This window comes from Gopherus evgoodei, chromosome 1, assembly GCF_007399415.2.
Source record: "Gopherus evgoodei ecotype Sinaloan lineage chromosome 1, rGopEvg1_v1.p, whole genome shotgun sequence".
NCBI classification, from domain to species: Eukaryota; Metazoa; Chordata; order Testudines; family Testudinidae; genus Gopherus; species Gopherus evgoodei.
In genome coordinates, this window is record NC_044322.1 from 154,731,390 (window position 1) to 154,753,636 (window position 22,247).

General features: G+C 39.8%; 1 protein-coding gene across 1 annotated transcript in view; it reads right to left on the reverse strand.

The window, feature by feature from the left end:
- MED14 (mediator complex subunit 14) overlaps positions 1 to 21,506 on the reverse strand; it is a 62,865-nt gene extending 41,359 nt beyond the window's left edge. Inside the window, exons 1-14 of the mRNA XM_030576157.1 lie at positions 21,094 to 21,506; positions 19,037 to 19,063; positions 14,512 to 14,617; positions 12,947 to 13,120; positions 11,857 to 11,986; positions 10,005 to 10,133; positions 9,537 to 9,644; positions 8,515 to 8,647; positions 7,730 to 7,880; positions 5,410 to 5,521; positions 3,961 to 4,086; positions 3,116 to 3,194; positions 921 to 1,080; positions 312 to 506 (exon numbers count right to left, since the gene is read on the reverse strand). Of these exons, the coding sequence (XP_030432017.1) occupies positions 312 to 506; positions 921 to 1,080; positions 3,116 to 3,194; positions 3,961 to 4,086; positions 5,410 to 5,521; positions 7,730 to 7,880; positions 8,515 to 8,647; positions 9,537 to 9,644; positions 10,005 to 10,133; positions 11,857 to 11,986; positions 12,947 to 13,120; positions 14,512 to 14,617; positions 19,037 to 19,063; positions 21,094 to 21,275 (1,812 nt within the window). The 5' untranslated portion in view covers positions 21,276 to 21,506. The remainder of the gene's footprint in view (positions 1 to 311; positions 507 to 920; positions 1,081 to 3,115; positions 3,195 to 3,960; positions 4,087 to 5,409; positions 5,522 to 7,729; positions 7,881 to 8,514; positions 8,648 to 9,536; positions 9,645 to 10,004; positions 10,134 to 11,856; positions 11,987 to 12,946; positions 13,121 to 14,511; positions 14,618 to 19,036; positions 19,064 to 21,093) is intronic.
- Between the last annotated feature and the right edge of the window lie 741 nt (positions 21,507 to 22,247).

A 22,247-nucleotide genomic window follows, 5' to 3' on the forward strand; every position in this document is an offset into this window, starting at 1 on the left:
TATTTTGTGGCTGTTCTGATATATCTTATAAAAGAATGACCACCAGTTTTGGGTTGTGTTTGCTCTATTTCTCAGGGGTTTGTCCTGAATTTGGCACTTTCAGTTATGACCTACTAAGACACTGTTACGGAGGTAAGCTATGCAACATTTCAAAATATGCCAATTATTAAAGCAGGCAGTTATCCCCACAAGCTGCATCTAGCTTTGAATTGGGACAAATTAGGTACTTATAATTCACCGACAACCAGATACTATTCACAATGTTAGGGCAAACACAGGTTTAATGTCTGTTTCCATATGGAAATACAAACCTTGCGCTTGGCACCGCCTTTTGCTTGTTTCCCTCTTTTTGTGTCTAGTACCAACTCCTCGATGTTTGGTTTGAATTGCTGTAGTAAAAGTGCAGTAGCAGGGCTGTCATCTCCTTCAGGACAGCTCACAGAAAGAAAATGATTCTTGTACTCCAGTTCTGTGGGGTTGCCAGGAACTTCAAACATCTCTACCACCTATGTTTGAAAAAAAACACTCATTTTAAGAAGAACCTTGACAAAATAAAAAAAAAACAACATTTTTTTTCCTCTTCCAAAAACTATTTTGTCTCTTTCTAAAAACATTGTATTACAGTAGGGAAAAGAACTCAGGAAGAGAAGGGAGACCAGCCTGCTAGGAAATAAAAAGAAAACTAGAAGGCTCATGGGGTAACAAAACCAGATTACGTTCAGACAAACCATATTAATAGACAGACTCTAGGAGCTACAGAAATGGAGACTAGACATTTAAAGCAGACTAGACATTTAAAGCAATCATCACTGGTAGCCAATCTATCATACTGTATTTACTATTTAAAAAGGGGGGGGGTAGTGTTTGTTATGCTTTTGTCTCCAAGCACCAGTTCAGAAAAGTGTTTTCCAATTACTTACAATGTAGTACTGTGGAAGGCGAGTGAGTTTGATAAACAGTTTGTGCTTGGAAAGGTTTCCAACAGGATGGCTAGCATAATTAGCTAGCTGCAATGTTTCACTGGTTACTGTAGGCAGATGTTTTATAGACTGTTTGCATCGCTGCTGTCCAAGCCAAAACCTTGCATTAAAAAAGAAAGAAAATTAGTGCTTTGAGTTTTTATGTATTAAAATGCTCCAAAACAGTAAGTCATACATGGTCACTATCAAATTAAAAGTTATATACAAAGTGAAGTTAATGTAAAGTTAATTACCCTAGACTAATAGAATTTTAAAAATTAGATTTACTTGTCACTATTTATATTTTGTCTCCATCAGCTTGGGTAATAATTCAATTTCATTTATTTATAGTCTTTCACTTTTAGATTCTTACTGCTGCAACACTTGGATTTCAGAGACTACAGGGAAGTGTTCTTTCATTTAAGAACTATATTCAGTGAGATTTTAAAAGACATGGCTGGAAATATTTCTGCAGGATTACAGAATTAGAGAATACCTTAGAAAACACTGCAGGTTTTAGTGAGTTCACAATGTGGCACCTTCCAACTTTACCGTGACTCATTACAAAAATTTACTGGAGAAAAATTCTTCTTACTTCAGTGTTCTGGCAAGCCACGTCACAATTTTTTAAACAGATACTGACACTGCACTATTCTGTTACTTTCTGGATTTCTGCTATTTTCTACCATAACTATATGAACCCGAAATTTCCGAGATGAAAGGCCTGATCTATATAGAAGATATTACAGCACATTTATCCTAATATAAAACTGAATCAGAGTCAGCATATTTGAGATATTTACAACTGGATTCTGATCACACAGGCAAGACTACAAGTCACAGCTAGGTCTGAGAATGAGCCAGAGATATATAGTTTGATTTTCAGATGTACTGAGCATCCAGTTTCTGTGGTCTCCAGCTGGAGTTTTCGGTGCCTGGAACCTCTGCAAGTCAGGACAATAATGCCGAAAGGTAAGCCTGCAACGTCCTAATGGCTATTACAGAATAGAGAATAGCTGCCTCAAAGTTTGCAATGCTATCTTGGCCTTCAGTTACAGACCACAATTTATAACACAGGAATGTTGATAATTTCCCAGGATGCCAGTAGAGTATGACTCTTACAAAAGTGTGCTGGGAGTTAGGGGAGCTGCACACACACGGGGGGGAAGGGGGAACGGACCAAACCCGGATGACAGAAGATGGGATTTTGTTTTCACATGGCTTTAAATTGTGTTTGTATTACTTGTTACAGTCAGGCTTGGGAGGGACATAAGGACATATATTTTATTGAGTTAATACATTATTTGCTTAAAATTATTAGATGCCTCAATCTTAGGGCTTCAGAGGACATCTAAAATCTATAAGTTAGAATAGGGGTAGGAAACCTGCGGCACGCAAGCTGATTTTCAGTGGCACGCACACTGCCTGGGTCCTGGCCACCCATTTGGGGGGCTCTGCATTTTAATTTAATTTTAAATAAAGCTTCTTAAACATTTTAAAAACCTTACTTACTTTACATACAACAATATTTTAGTTATATATTATAGACTTATAGAAAGAGACCTTCTAAAAACGTTAAAATGTATTACTGGTATGCAAAACCTTAAATTAGAGTGACTACATGAAGATTCGGCACATCACTTCAGAAAGGTTGCTGACCCCTGGGATAGAACATCTCTTAATGGTATAAATTGATCAAAATTGAAGTGCTAAAATAACTGGAAAAGAAGTGGAATGCATTATGCTGACAATGGGCAACTCCTGTTCCTTCCTCTGCTGCTACAAAGGGGAAGAGGGAAACAGGATTTGGGGAAGCTGTGCATGTGTGCATGCATGGTGAAATTTTGACCCTAATGAAGTCAATAGGAGTTGGCATGGACTTCAGCTGGGACAAGATTTCACCCACACGTTGCTGTGAACTACAAAGGAGCTCCCTGTGCGCACACACATGGGGAGGGATTTTCAGACAGAGTGGGATAAAGGTAGGCTAGGAAAGGGCTATAGAGTCTACTCCAGCAGAGGGAAGAGGAGATAGCCAGCACCTTAACTTACTTGGGATAGGGAAAGGATATGTCTCCCACAATGGTAAAGAACTTATTCTTGTATGTTATAATACATAATATGTAAGTCAAATGAATAATTCCAATATCACTTACTTGAGCTGTTGAAGCCAAGGGATAATGCGTTTCATGTCATCATTGACTGACTTTTCTATGTCATCCAGTGTCAGCTGGTCTATAAAAATGTAATTATTTAAGTGAAAAAAAAGTTTAACATCTACTTTGTAAACAGTGCATCCGACGAAGTGGGTATTCACTTACGAAAGCTCATGTTTCAATATGTCTGTTAGTCTATAAGGTGCCACAGGACTCTTTGCTGCTTTTGTAAATAGTGAAATTCAGACCTCTGAGTAAGAAACAACTTCTTGTATTTCTGTCTAATTTGAGTCACATCACCACAGTTTTGTACATATACTCCAAAGTGAGCAATAACTTTTGAAATACTAACCAAGCACAAAAAAATTATTATACTGTTCAGAAAACTAATCTATTTTCTCATACAATTTGAAACCTACGTCATCGAACTTGCTAGGCATACGGTGTTGAATACACACAAACAGGAACAGAATCTTAAAACCTGTCTGGTCACACCAGGTGTTTACACAGAGCTCTAAACAAAATGTGCATTAAATCACTCCATTCAATAAAAGCACCACCAAATCATGATGAATCATACAAAACATGCAATTTAAACAAAGCCTAACTATTTAGTGTTAATCCTTCTATAATAAAGTATATAGAATATCTTAAAATAATTGCAAATCCAGTCACATTAAGGATTTGTAAATTTATATACTAATTTTAGACCAAGACTGCAACATTCACTCATGTAAGCCTTATTCATCTACACAGATCCATGGAGTCAGTGGAATCACTCACATAAAGGAAGCAAGAGTAAAGCCTTTATAAAGTATTAAGTATGGCCTATTTCGCCTACTTACCGATTCCATAAAGCATTAGTTGGAACATTCCAGAATGAAGATCTACAAAAATGTGGAGACATTCTGATCGACCACAGGGCTCCAAAATTGGAATAACAAGAGTTGGAAGAGCCATCTCAATGAATGCTAAATAAAAATAAAAAATTACTATATTGCACATGACATTCTGATCCACTTAAACAATGACCCATCACAGTCAACCAAAACTATGGTCCTAATCCTGCCAATCCATATGCAACATCAGTAATCCTCACTTGTAAGTAGTCTCATCAAATTCAGCAGGACTATTTACACATTACTACATTTCTCATGCAAGTAAGGAGTTGCAAGATAAAGGCCCCTATGTTGAAACAAAGTTAATGTTGGAATAACAGCCAGAAAAGCAATGTATAGTTAAGGGAGAATGATCAAATCCCTAACACCTACTAATAACAGGATGCACCAAGGACATTAAAGACCCTATCCAACTGCTATCAGTTTCAATAGGAGTCGGATCAGGCCTAAGTGCTCCATCCAAAGGCTACTCAAGTCAGTGAAAGGATTTGAATTTCTTTTTAACTATAACAAATTTCAAACTAGAAGACTTCAGACTCCCCATCCAAAACATAATGCACTACAAACTTTAGCTTCTGTACTACATGTAAAATTAGATATCGGCTAGAAACACTAAGTACATAAACTTTCCGAAGCAGTTATCAATGTATGATGACCAGGGCCGGTGCAAGGATGTTTCATGCCCTAGGCAAAACTTCCACCTTGCACCCCCGCCCTGAGCTCCCCTTCGCCCCCACAGCAGCTACCCTCCTCCGCCCTGAGGCACCCCCCTTGTGGAAGCTCCCCACCCTCCGACCTGAGGCACCATGCCCCAACCCAGCTCACCCTTGCTCCGAGCACGAGCACCCCGAGCACACTATGGCTACTTCACTTCTCCCACCTTCCAGGCTTGCAGCGCCAATCAGCTTAGGCGCCGCAAGCCTACGAGGCGAGAGGAGTGAAGCAGCCACAGCGTACTCGGGGAGGAGGCGGGGCAGGGGTGAGCCGGGGCAGGGAGTTCCCCTGCATGCTGCCCCTTCCCCGCTACACTTGCTGCAGGCAGCCCTCCCCGTGCTCCCCTGCCCCAGCTCCCTCCGCCTAAATGCCTGTGGAGACCAGGGCAGCCGAAGATCCGGCCACCACGGTCACCGCCGAAGAAAATGGCGCCCCCCCAAATCCCAGTGCCCTAGGAAACCGCCTAGGTCACCTAAATGGTTGTACTGGCCCTGATGATGACTTGAAACCACATCTCGCAGCTTGTGAATACATTTTACTTTTTTTAAACTTGTCATTAAGCTGCAAGACACACAGAGAAACAAGGAACTGAGAAGTGAGGTGGACAAAGATGACAAAACCATTTACATGCACAATAAAAGAAATACGATTAAATGTAAAAGTCATAACAAATACACATACAATTGTCATTAACATTGTAGCTCTTAAGGATGGCTTTCAGCTCCTGAAGTTTCTGATGAGATCTCGCATGCACGCTGTCTATTAACAGTTTTTCTATTGATAAGTGGTCAATCTGTAGAAACAAAATTACAAGAGCAAGTTTAAAATAAAATCAAGGTACTATGAGAGGAGCATGCAATACATTTGAGTAAGAATTCCTAACTTTACAAGTGAATATTTTAAACTGGTTCACTGTACAATTCTCAATATACCTCAATATATTCTTAATATACCATACATTTGTACCAGCAACTGAAATGTCTGGACAACATCAAAATAACCTTAGTTCTGCCCCTAGTACAGCAACTTAACACTGGAAGGATAACTGAGGGGAGAAGCGACTAGAAGAATTTACGGCTTGTCTGCAGAGAAAAGATTCACAAGTTATACTGGTATAACTGCTCATGTGGAAACACTTTATTATTTTGGAGTAACAGTGGCTTTTTTTGGCTTAGCTTAAACCATTTCCCAAGAGACAGAAGCTAACCTGAAAAATGCCCTCTTTATACCAGAATACAAGTATGTCTACTCAGGGTTACATCAATATAACTATAGTGGTTTAAATTCACACTTTTGCTAATACTATAGCATGTAAGACAAGCTCTCAGAAACAAATCTTACTCATCCATAACAAAGGGTTTCAACTCAGTGACCAATAGCAGTGGAACTACTTCCTCATAATCACATATTGGATGACTCCAGTATCTTCTATAACCATACAAAACCACAAATATTGTACAATAGCCTGCTTAGACAAACAGCTTACTTCAAGTCATCATTCTCCATTAAGACTTCATAGATTCATCTATTTTTATGTTTTGTTTAGGCCCTTATTATTATGATGTCCTACTGTCAATCTACCCAATGTGATTATTATGCAATTAACAGTAAATACAGAGGGAGTGTGTAACTATGCATAAAAGCTCTCTAGGCTCAGAAAACCAAGTTATAACAGTGAAATGAAGTGAGCTAGTGTGTGATAAGTCATATACTGAGAATGGCTCCACACATACCTCTACAAACTGCAGTCCTGTTTTAGGAAGGGTGCTCAAACACATGCCTGAGTTCCACTGACGACAGTGGGACTTACACACATGTTGAAAGTTAAGCATATGCTTTTCTGACTTGGGGCCTGTATAACTACACTGTAAACTTCTTACATCTGTTATGAAGTAAGCCAGAAAGTGGGAGGAAGGTCATGGTACCGTTACTATATCAGTGGCTATCAGGCAACTATTGTACTATTGTCCGAGCTTCTTAAAACGCTGGGGGTGCAGAGTCCTTCATCCTTACAATGAAAGGGTTGACAGGATTAAGCCTTAGGTATGAAGAGAACAAAGAATGGAAGATCGGGGCTAGTGTTAACTTCTAGTGTTACTCGAGGGACAGAGTTAAGGTTTGTTTTGTGCTGCAAAGATTTCCCACTGTAAGAATGTTCATGATGGTTGGAGAATCATATAACTATCCTTAGTTAACTATTTCTATTGCTTACTTTTTATGGTAAGCACTGGTATCAGCATGTCACAAACGGACTTGACAAGGAAATTACAAAAGACTTAATTATTTAAAAATTCAGGGCAACAGAGGTTTGTTTTGCCAAACTTAACTAGTACCATGTCAATGCAAGTTACTAAAATAAAAAAATCACACCCAAATAGGAATGGGGGCTCTAGTTCTTTATTTCAGACCACTCTGATTATCTCCACATATTTTCTTAATTTAACATTGGGGCACTAGTAGATTAAAGAGTCAGTAAAACAGACCAGTGAGATTATCTACAGTTACTGTTCAGAATTAAGTTTTACATTTCTACAAATTGAATAATATTAATCTTTTAGTATAATACTTATACCTATAGGCCAAGGTTTTCAAACATGACTAGTAGTTTTGGGTGGACAACTTCAGACACACTGAAGAGGCCTATTTTCAGAGGGCAAGTAGGTGGAAACTTCTGAAAATTAGGCCTTTTAAGATGTCTCAAGCTGGCCACCCAAAATCACTAAATACTTTTTAAACTCTTGGCCATAGTTTCGCACCACCCCTTTGTGATGCAGTAAGTGAGGCATTCAGAAATTTTATGGTCAACTTTGAAATATCCTCTAAATCAGCAATTTGTGGAGGTCACAAAAGAAATGGCACTTAACCTAAAATAGAATTTGATGCCAGACTAGAGTCTGAATTCTTCAAATAGAATCTGGTAGTAAGACTATATATCAACTCAATATAGTTATAACTGCTTGATTTAGAAAACTAAATGCCTGCTGCAGCTGGAGAGCCTTACCTTCATGGCTCTTTCCATTAATTTGGAGTCACAAGCTGGCAGGGGAGGTTCATGGGAAATTTGTAAGGGTTTTGAGACATCACTTTCATCAATTTTAATGGTGACCTTGTGAAGAGATGCAGTCCCGGTTTTTCTCCCAACCACCTGTTGGCTTAAAATAAAAAAAATGCAATACTAAATAACTTTATATTTTAAAACAATAGCTTAAAAGTTATTCTTGCTGAAGCACTCCAAGCCATGTGGTGATATTATAGCTAGTGTGATCATAGTAAGTACGAAGACGTTTCTTCAACAGTCAATATCTGATTGCGAAAGCACTGCACAGAAAATATTAAGCAAGTTGTGCTACATTAAAAGTGATTAGAAAAATACAGTGACAAAATGAAATATTTAAACTGGAGCACATAATTAGTTTACGAGGCTCACTATTTGCAGGATATCAAATAAAATGTCAGATTAAAGCATATTAGATATATGAATCAAAACAGCATCAACAGTTATGCTAACTAATATATGGCACCTAAATAAATGTGGTTCAATTTTCTGAGGTACTCACCACCCACCATCCCCACCTAAGTCAACATGATGTGAAGGTGCTCAGCATTTCTGAAATTTAGACCACATATTTAGGTGATTAAATATGGTAGTTGAGGAGACCTAGCTTTCAAAATTCAGGTTTGAAAATTCTGGCCTAAGTTTATTAATTACAAATACACCAACATTTAAGAGTCTTCTTCTTGCATGTCTGTCAATATAAATAAGTCCTTGGAAATTATTTAACTTACTTCCAAACAGAGAGTGAGAGACACTTCCCTGCATGATATCGTTCCACTTGCACAAGGTCACCCCAACGTTCCCGAATCAGCATTAGTGTTTGTGAATGCAAAACTTCTAGTTGAAGCGACAAGCAGAAAGAGTCTAAGGAATGGAGTTAAGCAAATACAAACAGCCTCTGTATGCTATATCAATTCACAGTAAGACAACAGAACATCATAAATCTTTTCTATGGTTCTTTATACATACCCATTGCTTCCCCAAAACAGATAAATACTTGATGGTAGTTTATTTTGTACAGTGTCAAGTATTTTTCAAAGCTGTCTTTAAACTTCTTGCACAGAATCTTCTCAAACTTCTAGGGTACTTTTTTCTAACTGCTTCAAATATTTGAAATCAGACTGCCTTTTGGTGAAAGGAGCACATTACAAGAAATGCAGTTCATAATGAAGTTCGTAGGAAAAAAACACACATTCTGTTACACTACAAGCTTAAGAATGTTTTTATTTTTGCATAGAATCACTTGTTTCATTGACAAGTATTTCACATTACCCAAATATTAACTGATCCCTTGTGTGCACAAAGTCAATTTAATGACTTGTGCATAAATTATTTTCCACTTTACCGACTAACAGAATGGCAGTGTTTGTAGACTTCTGTTGCATCTGTGGACAGTAAAGATTGTTAGCTACTGCACCTTGGAAGTCAGCATTTTATTCTATATCATTTGTCACATGCAGTTACCAAAGTGTTGTAGGGGTAAACAGTTTTAGTACACAAAGCTACCCATCCAGTTTGCTTCCAGGTGACTTGAACAATTAAGTGAATGATGCAATCCAGGTAAGTATTGGACACTGCTTCTTGCAATGAATCTTTCCTGCTGGACCATGAGAATAACCTCAAAGACCATTTCCACTACGCTAATGGGCATTATCCTTGTGCTTAACAGCATTTATGTTCTCTTTTAAACTCTAACCACTACAGTGCGAGGCTATTATGTCATTCTATTAAAAAGCAGTCTTTGGAAGGATACGTAGGCAGCTGTACATGTCCTGGAGTGGTTTCTCATCAGCAAAGAGTCGAGACTGGACCAACTGATGAATGAAGCTGATCTGCATACTATGAACCAAAGCTCGACCATCTTCCGTGAATTAAAAATAGTTCACATTAGAGATCTAGACATCAAGTCATTTTAAGAAAAAGACCACCACACTGAATAGCTTCCAAAAGGTTAAAAGGTATTTAGCAACTTGGGTTCTATACAGTTCTCTCAGTATATTTGGGGAAATGCCATCGAGACTGTACCGCTAAAGGTACAAAGTACACAGAGCAAGGTGGTGAAAAACAGGACGTTAGGTATGATCTATCCATATCAAGTTGGTGGCATGCAAATTTAGGCTGTACAATTAGTTTTAATTCTGATTAATAAAACATTACCATTTTGAGAGCAGAATCCCAGATCAATATTAAGAACATACAGATAAAAGACTTCTGATGTTACCTCCAGTTTCTTTGTCCTCAACCAGAATTTCCAGTTTGAGGAGGCGCCATGGAACGTCAGGGTCATCTCCCATCACTGTCAAGGTAGCTTCAAACTCCCCCTCAACTCGAAATTTCACACGGCCATTAGCTAGGAGAAATCAAACTTTTTTTTTATGCTCAGCATGCTAAACAGGCATCTCAAACTTTAGAGTGCAAGAGGGCTTCCAATATAAAACAAAATTAATCTTGTATGATCCCTAGTCTGCTACATGCATTTCTACAGAATTTTAGTCAATTATTAATGTTTGTGAAAGAGGAAATACCAGCCAGCACAGTGCGGGCACATCCCATGTAAACTTCCTTAAACAGTATTACTTTAGTCAGGACTTCTAACACATCTGCCAGTTCAGTATAGATTATCTCCTGAGCAGCTTGCAGACACTGAATCAAATGAAAAAATATTTAACTGGTAGTTTAACATTTCCAGAGATGAAAGACTAATTAACCTACTTCACCAATCACTAAGAGTGCATCTGCACTTACAGAGACCATACCAGCACAGCCCTCTACTGTAGATGCAGCCTACACTGACAGTGCAGGAACATTACTTCCCTGAACAACATAGCTGTGTCTGCACTGGTGGGAACAACTATGTCAGTCAGTGGTATGGTTTTTTCACACCCTGACTGACATAGCTATGCAAATACAATCTTTCACTGTATACCAAACCTGAAATGTCTATCCTCATCTTTTTATTCTTTGATGCACACAAGTGTTCACGGTGCCCTGTGCATGCACCCAAGTGACAGTCCAAGCATTTACAAATTTGTTAAGTACAAGTAATGCACCTTGATGAAGGCTACCTATACCAAGTTTGACCTTTATAGTTCCATCCTCAGGTGTGAGAGATTCTGATACACATTCTGATTTAGGCCATCTATCTATCTTAGATATTTATCTCAAGAACATCTTTGTGAGCAGTATTATCTCTACTTTAGATAGGGAAACAAGGCACAGAAGACTGACTTGTCCAAGGTCCAAAGTAAGCCCATGAAGGAACAGAGAATTGTTTGTCTCAGGTTAGCACCACAGCCACTGGACAATCCTTCCACTCAAGGGCCACTGCAGTTATGTGACTAAGTATGCCATATGATTATATAACTTACCATTCTTTTACAAAGACCACGATAGGTAAAATTTTCACAAGTAACAGAGTCACTTAAGTACTTTTGATATTTTTACCCAATACTACACATTTAGACGGAGTAACTGACAAATCCTGAAAATTCAAGGATTAAAAGCCCAAGTCAATTACCCTGCCTAGAGAAAAATGGATCCACTATTGAAGTTTTAATGACTTCGAATTTACCATTACATGCACTAATGGACAATTTTATATGCAATACCCTAGTTAATAAAAATCATGTTATTAACTAACACCAATGGGAAGATGAGCCACAGGAAATGAGGGTGGGGAGAAACAGAAAAGAGAGGCCATCTTGTCTGCCAAACATCAGCAGGGGAAGACATGGAGTAGGAGCGGTCCCCTGAGCAGTCGAAACTGTGTGCAGAAATACAAGAAACCATGGTTCATGAAGACCAATGCTACAGTCAGAACAGAAGAGCAACCTTTTCTTCTGTTGTCAGAGTAATGTTTTTCGGAGATTTTACAGTTGGTTTAAATAAGATTATAGAACTCCCAGTTCTTTCAGGCTGTGGGAAGTATGTACACTAATGTCACATAGGAGCAGGGTTTCAATCTTTTTAGACGCTTAAACTTTTTCCCAGTTATGTTTTAGTTAAAAGTCTAAAATCACTATTTTAAATAACCTGAAACAATGGAGTCTTTAAAAGTAACTTCAGGTCCTTACCAACTGTAAGATTCGCCAACTGTGGAGGAAGATCTGTAGTCACTAGTCGATGTCGAAGAATCTGGTTTAGCTGATGAAGTGTAGTTTGCTTTTCATTTTTTGTTATTGGGTCAGGAGGAATTATTTTATCCTGTTAAGGTAAGTATCAACATGTCTGTCTCTCTCAGACTGAAGAAAACCACTACTAAATAAATTAACGTACATAAATGATACAGAAGACTAACACTGGAAGTCTGAAAGTAGAATAGGATGCAGTATTTATATTTAAGCAGGCAGTTTTAAAACATGCATTCTATAGCCTCTTGAATTTGCCTTCCAGTGAACTGGATTGTGCCCTAGACAGACCACCTTATATTTAGGAAGAAATCACTAAACTCAGCCCACTTCAGACTATTCCAGACCTTGTACATCAAGTTGCCTTAATATTCTTAAGTGATATTGCTACAAAAATTAAGGTTGATAGCCAGATTTTTATACTTAAAAGAAAAATAATCTAGATTTCTACAATCTTACATGACTTTGGAAAAGCTTGCTTAACTAGAATGCAAGCTAAACAAGGAAATTACAAAGCAGTATTAAGGATAGCTGAAGGTGTTTCCATGGATCTCTAGATACAAAAAAGGCAGCTGTTTAATTCTGGAGGGATACTATAATAGCATGTATTAAGAGGATCATAGCACCAACCAGAGACAGTGTGAACAGCGATTTCAGTCTCATCTTAGGTTAGTTGTATATTTTTCTGGGGTTTTGGTTTAGTGTGTAAAAATACCAATAAATGACTAATAAAAAAGGAAAAAGGTTTGTTATTATGTTGGTCCCGGAGCAGAAGTAGTCTAGCAAGATAAAATCCTTGATAGGGAAAAGTTAGCTTGTTGATAAGAAATATTCCACATATAAACAAGTTAGAATTTTGCACATTTTGTAACTGGTTCTGTATTAGCATGCACTTTAAAGAGAAATGTGTACTTGATCTGCAGTCATTACAGGAGGAAAAAGATGTTTGACACTGTTAGTTTCACTAATATGTGTTTGTTACCTGATAAGATATTTTAGGAGGGATCTTTTTCAGCTATACTGTAAAGACATTTACCCTTATACATGTTGGGAGACGTGGATATGACCCAGTTGTCAACACATCAATAGCATATGGGATAGCAAAACTGGGCAGGCGAGCATGAACCAAAGCATCTCTAGCTAGTGATGCTAGACGATCAGCAGTGTCCACAAATAGGATAGCTTGTTGATCCAGAAAACTTGATATCATCTATAAAGGAGAAAAAAAAATACTGACCGCTGAAGTCAATCCCTTGCCCAAAGTATCTCTAAATAATATTTCCCCCTTTTCTCTCCCTCCATCCCACACAATCCAAGAAAGCCGATCTTTGGGGTGAGGTAGAAGGAATATTTTAGTAGTTTCTTAAATAAATAAATACCTACTCAAGGACATTTATACATTTTATTTCTCCCATCATCAAACCCTTCACAAATAAAATGCCAGAGACCCACTCTTTAATCAAAAGTAAGTACCTCATTTCACTTCTACTACAGGGAGTTTCAAGTCTGAATTTAAGAAACTCCTGGGGAAGGAAGACAAGTTCAGGGAGCTTAGTAGGATCAGTCCTGGCTCCCTGCCTTTGCACTACAACTCAAAGTTCCCTGAGAACAGAGCTTCCATTAGTGGGTGGCAGCTCGCTTTACTTCTCTTCACAGAGCATGTGGAAAACATGAATGAGAGCTTGGGTTTATTTATTTATTAAGTAATTTCACAAATGCTTCATCTGTGGGGTATCCATCACCAGAATTATGTGACTAAGAGTATTTTGGAGGCAGTATTGCTGGACCTGTGTCAGTTCCAGGATATTTTAGAGACAAGGTGGGTGAGGTAATCTCTTTTATTGAACCAACTTCCATTGGTGAGAGAGACAAGCTTTTGAGCTTACACAAAGATCTTCTTCATGTCTGGGAAATGTACTCATTGGTCCCATAAAAGATCTCTCATCCACCTTATGTCTCTAATATTTTGGATGGAATGTTAAGGAGGATCATTCGGTTTCAGTTCGTACTCCACAGCAGAGGTTTCCACTCCTACATACCCTGGTATATTTGTGGCAGTTCATTTGTGGACTGTTACTGGATTACCACCATATTTATTTATATTTTGCCAATAAACTGACTTTTTGCAGCATCCTGGACTTTGAACTTATTTATCCAAGAGCAGGACTTAACTATCTCACAGTGCCTATATAATGCATTCAAGTGTAACAGTAAGAACTAGTGCTGAGATCAATGTCCCTGCCCTCCCCTCTACCCCATCTTCTAACCTCCTAATGTTTTCACTCCTGATAAAATAATATTGAAGACATTATGCAGTCATGCCTTTTGCTTTCCCTATTCATGAGTTTTTGGGGTTTACTCCAACAGTGTGACTGTCTCTTAAAGAGAGAAGAAGTGACGCATTACTACTATATAAGTTATAACTTACAATTATTGAACAGATGAGAAGAACATATCATTTAATAATGTACAATTTCATGTACGTCACCACATGGAATCTGGCTTTTTTAATGTGAGCATTTTAGAATCTATTCAGAGGGTACTAAAAAGCCCACCAACAAGTTTTAGGTCATTTTACACCAAGTTAAGTTGCTAACTTACTGCACATTTTTCCACTTTCCCAGCATTGTTAGCCCATTTGACTAAGGCTAATAATCGAACAAACAGTTGACGTGTGCGACTTGCAAATTGCACTATTTCTATTTTTCTGTTAAGAAAAAAAAAAGTCAGTCAGTACTGAAACATCTCACAAAGGTGCAGTTCAGTTGCAGTGCAGTTTGCTAAAGACAATTACATAGAAAATGCCATGCATCAAGTAAACTTAATACTTTGCATAATGTAGCATCAATTTCAGTTGTACAATTCTCTGCCCCCCCCCCCAACATGCTTTAATCTTTTCATACATTAAGGCATGGTGCTGAGAAGTGAAAATTCAGGATGTCTTCCTGAGATATTGGTTTTTTTCCTCTTTACTTGCAGAAATGCTACATATCCAGTCTTCCTCCCTCCTCCTCCCACCATTTTTAACAATTACTCTATTTGCTACTGATTGAATGCCCCGGCCTATATCCACAGCCTCATGTGTACTCGTCACCACAGCAGAAGCCTGTCTATACCAGATAAGAAAGCCAGAGAGTCATGCTTGGATCTCAATTCACGCTTTCATTCCAGTCTCTGAGACACCATCTATGGTATGGGAAGCTTCTGATCTCAAATAATTCGGTCAGAACCTACGACTTCCAAGGAGTTACTTTGAACATACACAATTTATTGCTGTAAATGCTGCCGCAAGAACAAGCTTCATTAAGCTACATTAAACAATTTACAAAAACAATAAATTATGATTTGTAGTCAATAAAGATTCATAAATTTAAGGTCAGAAGGGACCATTATGATAACCTAGTCTGGCCTCCTGCAAAACACAGGACACAGAAGCTCATCCAATAATTTCTGCATCAAGCCAAAAAATTCTGTTGGTACTAAAGCATATGTTTTAGAAATATATCCTGTCTTGAAGACTTCAAGTGATGGAGAAACCACCACATCCATAGGCAAGTTGTTCTAACAGTTACATTTAAAAATTTCGGATTAAAAACAAGATGCAAGTTTTCTAGCTTCAGTTTCCAGCCACAGGTTCTCATTGTATCTTCCTGGTAGATTAAAGAGCCTTCTATTATAAGAAATCTCTGGCTCATGTAGGTATTTCTAGCTATGATCTAGACACCTCAATCAATTTAGTCTATGCTAGAGAAGGTTGAGCCCCTTAAATCACAATACAGTGTTATTTTCCAGACTGCAAATCCTTTTTGTAGCTCTTTTCTGAACCTTCTCCAACATACTCTTTGAAGTATTAGCACCAAAACAGGACATAGTATTCTAATAATGGTCTCACTAATGTCCTATACATAAGCAATACCACCCTCCTGCTACTATTACTACTATTAGTAGTAGATAGTCCCCAGTTTATCACAGATCCCATTAGCTAGAGCACTGAACAGTGAGCTCAAATTCAACTGGTTAACCATCACTATCCTTAAAAAGCTTTTATAGAGCCACTACATTCCAGGATATAATCTCCCACCATATAAATGTGACATACAGTCTTTGTTCTTAGATGTATGAGCTTGCATTTGGCTGTATCAAGAGACATATTGCTTGATAAATATGGCGCTTCAAAAAGCTAGTGTACAGCCTGTATAAAACACATAAATATAAATAAAGAGTACAACAGATTTTCTGATCACTACATAAGAGAGCACTAAAAAGCCTGCTCCTCTGTATTAATGAATATTTAGCAAGTATAAAAAAAAATGTCCAGAAAGTAGATTAAGAGTGAAGTAGGAGTAAATAACTGTCTTGCCATTAGGAGGAAAAGTCAATCAATGTTTCAGAGCTATTACTTTAACTTAGTATTTATTTTTAATTATTAAAACCTTACTTAAACAACTTCATAAGTCTGCTTTTTAATTAAAGTAGATTCTTTCAATCTTTCTGTGTAGACATGGCCCTTATTGCAAATTAAAAGGACATCTACTGTTGAGACAACACCTCATTCACTGACTAAAAACACTGAGCAATTATTTTGGAAAACTGAAAGTTTATATAGCTATTCAAAGTATCCGAACAAGAGTTTTCTTTTAATACTTCCCAGCAGGAGCTCTTTGCTGATGTAAAGCAGAAATGAGAATTCATCTCCTATTTGTTTACATTGGAAAGCAGGACCCTTCAGAGCTGATGTAATGCAAATTCCATTTAAAAATCTGTATAATATAATAGTCATTAATCCACTTAGATCAAAAATATATACTACTTTACATGTCACTAGAGAGCAAGGAAGGAAACAGGAATTATGAACAGTGAGAATGCACAAGTTACCTGTTATCAAAAGCCAAACCCATGTCTCCCCGCCATGTTACAAATGAGTTCTCAGTACCACTTCACCATATTATCAAGGTAGTTTCCTGTCCAACTGCTATTTTGTATTATTGCATGTAATACTAAAAGTAATTTACTCTTATCTATGTGGAGCAGTTAGAATCTAATATTAGTGGTGTCCTTTATATATAATAAAATTGCATATCTTTCAAAAAGATCCTAAAACAATAGGAGCCATAATTTCCTACATGCTTTGCTTATTGACAGGTCCTCAAGAAGAAGACTCTGGTAAGGGACTTAAACTTAACATGGATTTTAATTAGAGCTTAAGACCACCTCCATCACTGATGGGCGTATACCGCCTGTCACCAAGACAGCATCCTGCAAGCTTTAAGTGGTTCAGGAGTCTGGTGCGATTAAATTTCTCTGCATCATTACTGCTGCTATGGTAGCTCTCATACGCAGGAGCAACAAAGTAAGTTGATTAATTAAGCAACATCCCTTATAGCAATTGTAGGCAACCTTAAAAAGCTAGAGAACCACTTCACCAAATGGCGTCAGAAAATAACACATCCTAATATCACACTGCAGCTTACAAAATACTGATCCAAATATCACAGTTCTATTACAGACACCACAGACTGCTTGTGCCTCTATGTAACCATTCAACATTGTCTTTCCTTTCTCCTACCTCTCTCCCACCTAGTGTAAGAGATCCAAGCTGATTTAGTCCATTGACCAGCTTGACCGTGTGAACCTCACAAAGAAAGTTCCTTACAAATGCCACAGCATGTCTTCAAGAGAAGAGGAGAAAAGAAGTCTCAAGAAAACATCCCAATTTTTGATTCTCCCAAACCATAATCTGGTAGTAGAAAAGTTTAAACCAGGCATGGGCACACACTGGCCCGTGGGCTACTTTCGGCTCGTCAAATGTTTAGATCCAGCCCTTGAGCTCCCGCCAGGGAGAAGGGGCAGGGGCTTGCCCCACTTCACCCAGCGCTCCCCAGCCCCCTACTCACAATTCCCTTGATGAGCACCATCTTCTGGCACACAGAACCACACTGCTCAGGCACGACTTCACCACACTATTTCCAGGATCAGAACCCCACCTCTACACAGCAGCGTACCCAATCCCCTCCTCGCCTCCTACAGCCTCACCCTCAAGAACCTCGAAAATGCCCAGGGGCCACACCCATCTCAGCTAGGATGTCTCCACCCATGGCAGTGCCAGGTACAGCCACCTTCGTGTCACTGCCGGCTGGGCCTCTAAGAGTTCCTGGTACTGCCCCGTAGAGACCCGCCGCACCACACCCCATGAGTCCCCCCTCTCTCACATCCCTTATAGAGCCCCCCCAATGGTACACCCCATACAGTCCCACTCACCCACTGGGCATTCAAGGTCTGCCATACAATTTCCATACCCATATGTGGCCCTCAGGCCAAAAAGTTTGCTCACCGCTGGATTAAACCCTGTTAAAAAATAATTTTGTACAATTGAAATCTATGCCATATTATGCAAAGTACATGTCTGACTTGATACATAGCATTTTCCATATAATTGTCATTAGAATTATTAGATTGTGTGATTTGCACATATCTTCAGACTAAACTAGATCAACAAGAAAAAGTTAACACAGATAGCAAAGAAGCCAACATTACATTTTCTGGCAGATTCTATAGAAGCTACTCAAACCTCCAAACTAAGCACATTTAGTACTTTGAGCTTAGTAAAAAGAGGGATATATTTCTGAAGTCTAGAAAACTAGGAGGGGCAAATAAGAGGTTTTATTCTATGTACATTTTTAAGCTACTAGTCCTGTATTGGTAGAAATTCCTTCTCAACACATCTATATTTGTTTAGGTTCTTATTCTCTTTCCAACTAGATTAAACAACAGGTCAGGCACGCCCATCCTCCAAGTTTCAATGTCCTATCACTTCCCACACAAAAGGGAAATGCCCTAATATGAACTGCACTTCTTGCTGGGGAAAGAACTATTCAGAAGCACATTAACAACAGAATCCAACAATCCTAGGCAGTTGCAAATTAACACTGCTATTCCTGTCACAAAAATGTTACTTCTGTACAGTAACACAAGAACAAGCCAATAAAGAAACCATTTTTAAAGGTTCTTTTATTTAGGCAAATCTTGAATTAAAAGAAAATATTTTATTTCAATGATCCCATACTCACCTCAATGTTAAATGTTAAATTTAAGCATACATTAATAGCCCACTCTTGTTGTGACTCACCTTTCCATGTCAGTCTTTCTTGGCAGTCTATTAAAAACATAAAAGCATTATTTAATGTTATATTATTACATTTCAGTCATTCAGATATTCAGCTATACATTCATTTGCATCCAGTGAGGAGATCTTATTATGTAATGATTACATTTAAGAGTTAGCACTACTCCAACATGAATACATCACACACTTCGGAAAGTGTGTTTCAAGAAATTGTGTAGTATTTCTCCGTTTTCATCAAACTAAATTTGACAAGTTTTACTGTTCAAAAAAGGTGCTGGTTTAATAGCTCTAGAAATAAGAGTTGTCTATTTATACACACAATAGGTGCAAAATAGGCAGCATCAGCATTAGATCCACCATTATGCCCTACGAGCCTGCCTAAAACTGGAATTAGAAGAATCAAAATGAAATATGAAAGACTTTAGCCTCTTCCCTGAGCTAGGCACTATCGATAACCATAAGTACTTATAAGGCCCCCAATCACTGTACCTCATTGATAACCCTCCAGAAGACAGGACAAAGACCAACTAGCTCATTTCATGTAGACTTAGACGACAGTTACAATTCTTGGCCCAAGTGATAACGTGGATTGTAAATATCCACAAAGCTATCTCATTATCCACCTCCAAATTCCTCCTCGAAACTCTTTTTTGTCATGATGCCCAGAAAAAGCTTTGCAATGGTTAAGCCACTAGTGTGCACAGACCACTGTCTATCATGCTAATGTTGTCTCTCTGTTGAACTCCCCTCATCTATTTATAATAGTCTGCTGTGTCTTGTCATGCTTAGATTGTAAACTTCACAGACAGAAAGCATTCTTTGTTCTATACTTGGAAGCTACATTTTTGGTCACAGATCTGGACACATCAGTACTTTGTTTGGACAGTTAATTCTAAGCAAGGGACATCATGACACAAAAATAAGGATATTTTATAGAGATAAGGAGCCCCTCTGCTAGCCAAATGCACAGAACATGTGGCATGCACTGAAAATCTAGGACATTCACATTTGGTTGAGATCCTGGACAGTTTATAATTCAATAGTGGATCAATTGTCCAACATATTCTTCAAGCATTGGTAACCCTGATCGTTTTATTTTGTATGAAATACATGAGGTTGCAGTGTTTGGTATCATATCATAGTACACAGTGTGCCTAATGCAAATATTTTTATAATACATAGAGCTAACAATGTGAGAATGGAAGAAGTCAGTATCACTTATTCAGTGCATTTTACTGTGAAAACCCTAAAACTCTAACACACACTAGATACTGAACCAAGATTGTTTTCTTTACAGATTACTTGTAAATAGGATTTATAAAATGTCAGTGCACCCACAAATGTGCATCTTCAAAACTTGCTGAAATTCTAAAGTGGCAGGGCATATCATGAGAGCAAGCTAGTCCATGGAAATACAGTTTGCATGATCAGATTCAGTAGTTCTTGTTCTGCACAGAACTATGGGTACTTTCCCATTGGCCCAATAAATTACTCCTTTCCCTGTACCCCCTACACTACCTTGTGAAGTTAATCAGAATAACTCAAGAGATGAGAGGTAGTTTAGATGATAAATTAAACCAATTGTTCGGATTTAAGTTCACTCCTTGTTTGTTTTCACATCAAGAATTGCAGCAACCAATAGTAGGAAGAAACAAGACAAAGATGGACTAGGTTAGTCTCATTATCCAAGCTATTTTTTTTATTTTAAAGCGCTTCAGTGTGAGACGTCAGAACTTCAAGAATCTCTCATAGGGTAACATATTACCTATGTAATTAATTTTAAAACTTGCAAGTTCCAATGTCATTAAAATTAATTTAGAGGCAAACAAATGCTTTCCGAACAAAAACTACGTTCAAGCTTTTTCTCTGTTCTCCATCTTTTAGGCCATCTGACGGAGCCCCACAATTTAGCTGGGGATGGGATGAACCGGGAGCAGGTACAAAGCCGCACAAGGTCTAGTGCCCCCGGGGTGCAGGCTTCGGGCAGGGGCAGCTCTGGGCACCCAGCTCCCTCCCACCTCCCCAGGGGCAGGGAACGGGGCGCCGAGCGCGGCACTCACAGGTCCGCCAGCACCGTCAGCTCCGCGTAGGTCCGGTGCAGCAGGAAATCGATGAGAGTGCTGAGCCGGTAGCCGGGGCTGGCCGCCGCCGTGGCGGTGCCCGGGGCCGGGGGGGCCTGGGCCGAGGCAGGACCGCCGCCAGCCGGGACCAGCTGGTTACTCTCCAGCTGTACCGGCGCCATGGGGGCGGCAGCGCGTCAGCCCAGGCAGGAAGCGCGCGGGACCCCAGCTCCCCCCGGGACCCGACCAGCTGCAGGGACCCCGCGGCGGCTCCCAGCTACCCGGCACGAGCTGCCGAGCTCCGGCAGCAGGGGACGGGAAAAGAAGGCGGCGCCAGGAGCCTCCGCTGAACTCAGAGCCCGCTGGGCGCAGGGGCAGCCGCCATGATGGGGGAGACCGAACCGGAAGAGAACCGCTGTGGCGGACCGGAAAGAGAACCCTTCCGGCAACCCGCGGGCCCAGGGCTGCACCGCGGCTCCCTCAAGGCAGTGCGGGGGGCGTGGCTAAAGCGCAACGGTCCAAGCAAGCAGCACGGGGGGGGGGGAGATTGTTGAGTGCGAACAGCTACTGCGAGAGGCGCGAGCCTGGGTGGGGGCGCGTCTGGAGAGCGAGTCGTAGGGGCGGGGCTGTCTAGTGAGAAGGGGCGGGGCAAGCAGCTGGGGGCGGAGCGACGGAACGCAGCCCGGGAATGGCCCTGGCGCTGGGGCAGCGCGCGGCAGGGAGCCCGGCCCGCCGCTGCTAGGAGCGTGGCGGGCAAGTGGCCGGGAGGCGGCGGGAAGCTGGGGCTGCTCTAGTCGGGTGGCCGGGCTGTCACCGGAGGGCGGGGCTCGTATCAGGGGCATCACGTGGAACTGGACCCTCAAGAGCAGGGTCCGTGCACGTTGTAGGGCCTGACTTTTGCAAAGTGCATAATCAGGTCTGGTGCCTCCGTTTTTGGGTGCCCAACATGAGCTACTTTAAAGGGGCCTGATTTTCAGACAGCGCCGAGCCTTCACCTTCTGCAAATCACGCCCCGGAGAGGTGTCACAAGCTGGACTCATACACGTACCGGGTTTGTTTGTTTTTTAAATACTAATAATGCGGAAAAGATGGAATGTTGTGCAGAATGTTGCCCTGGCCTTACATCTTACAATCTAAACAGAGTCGGTCCTAGT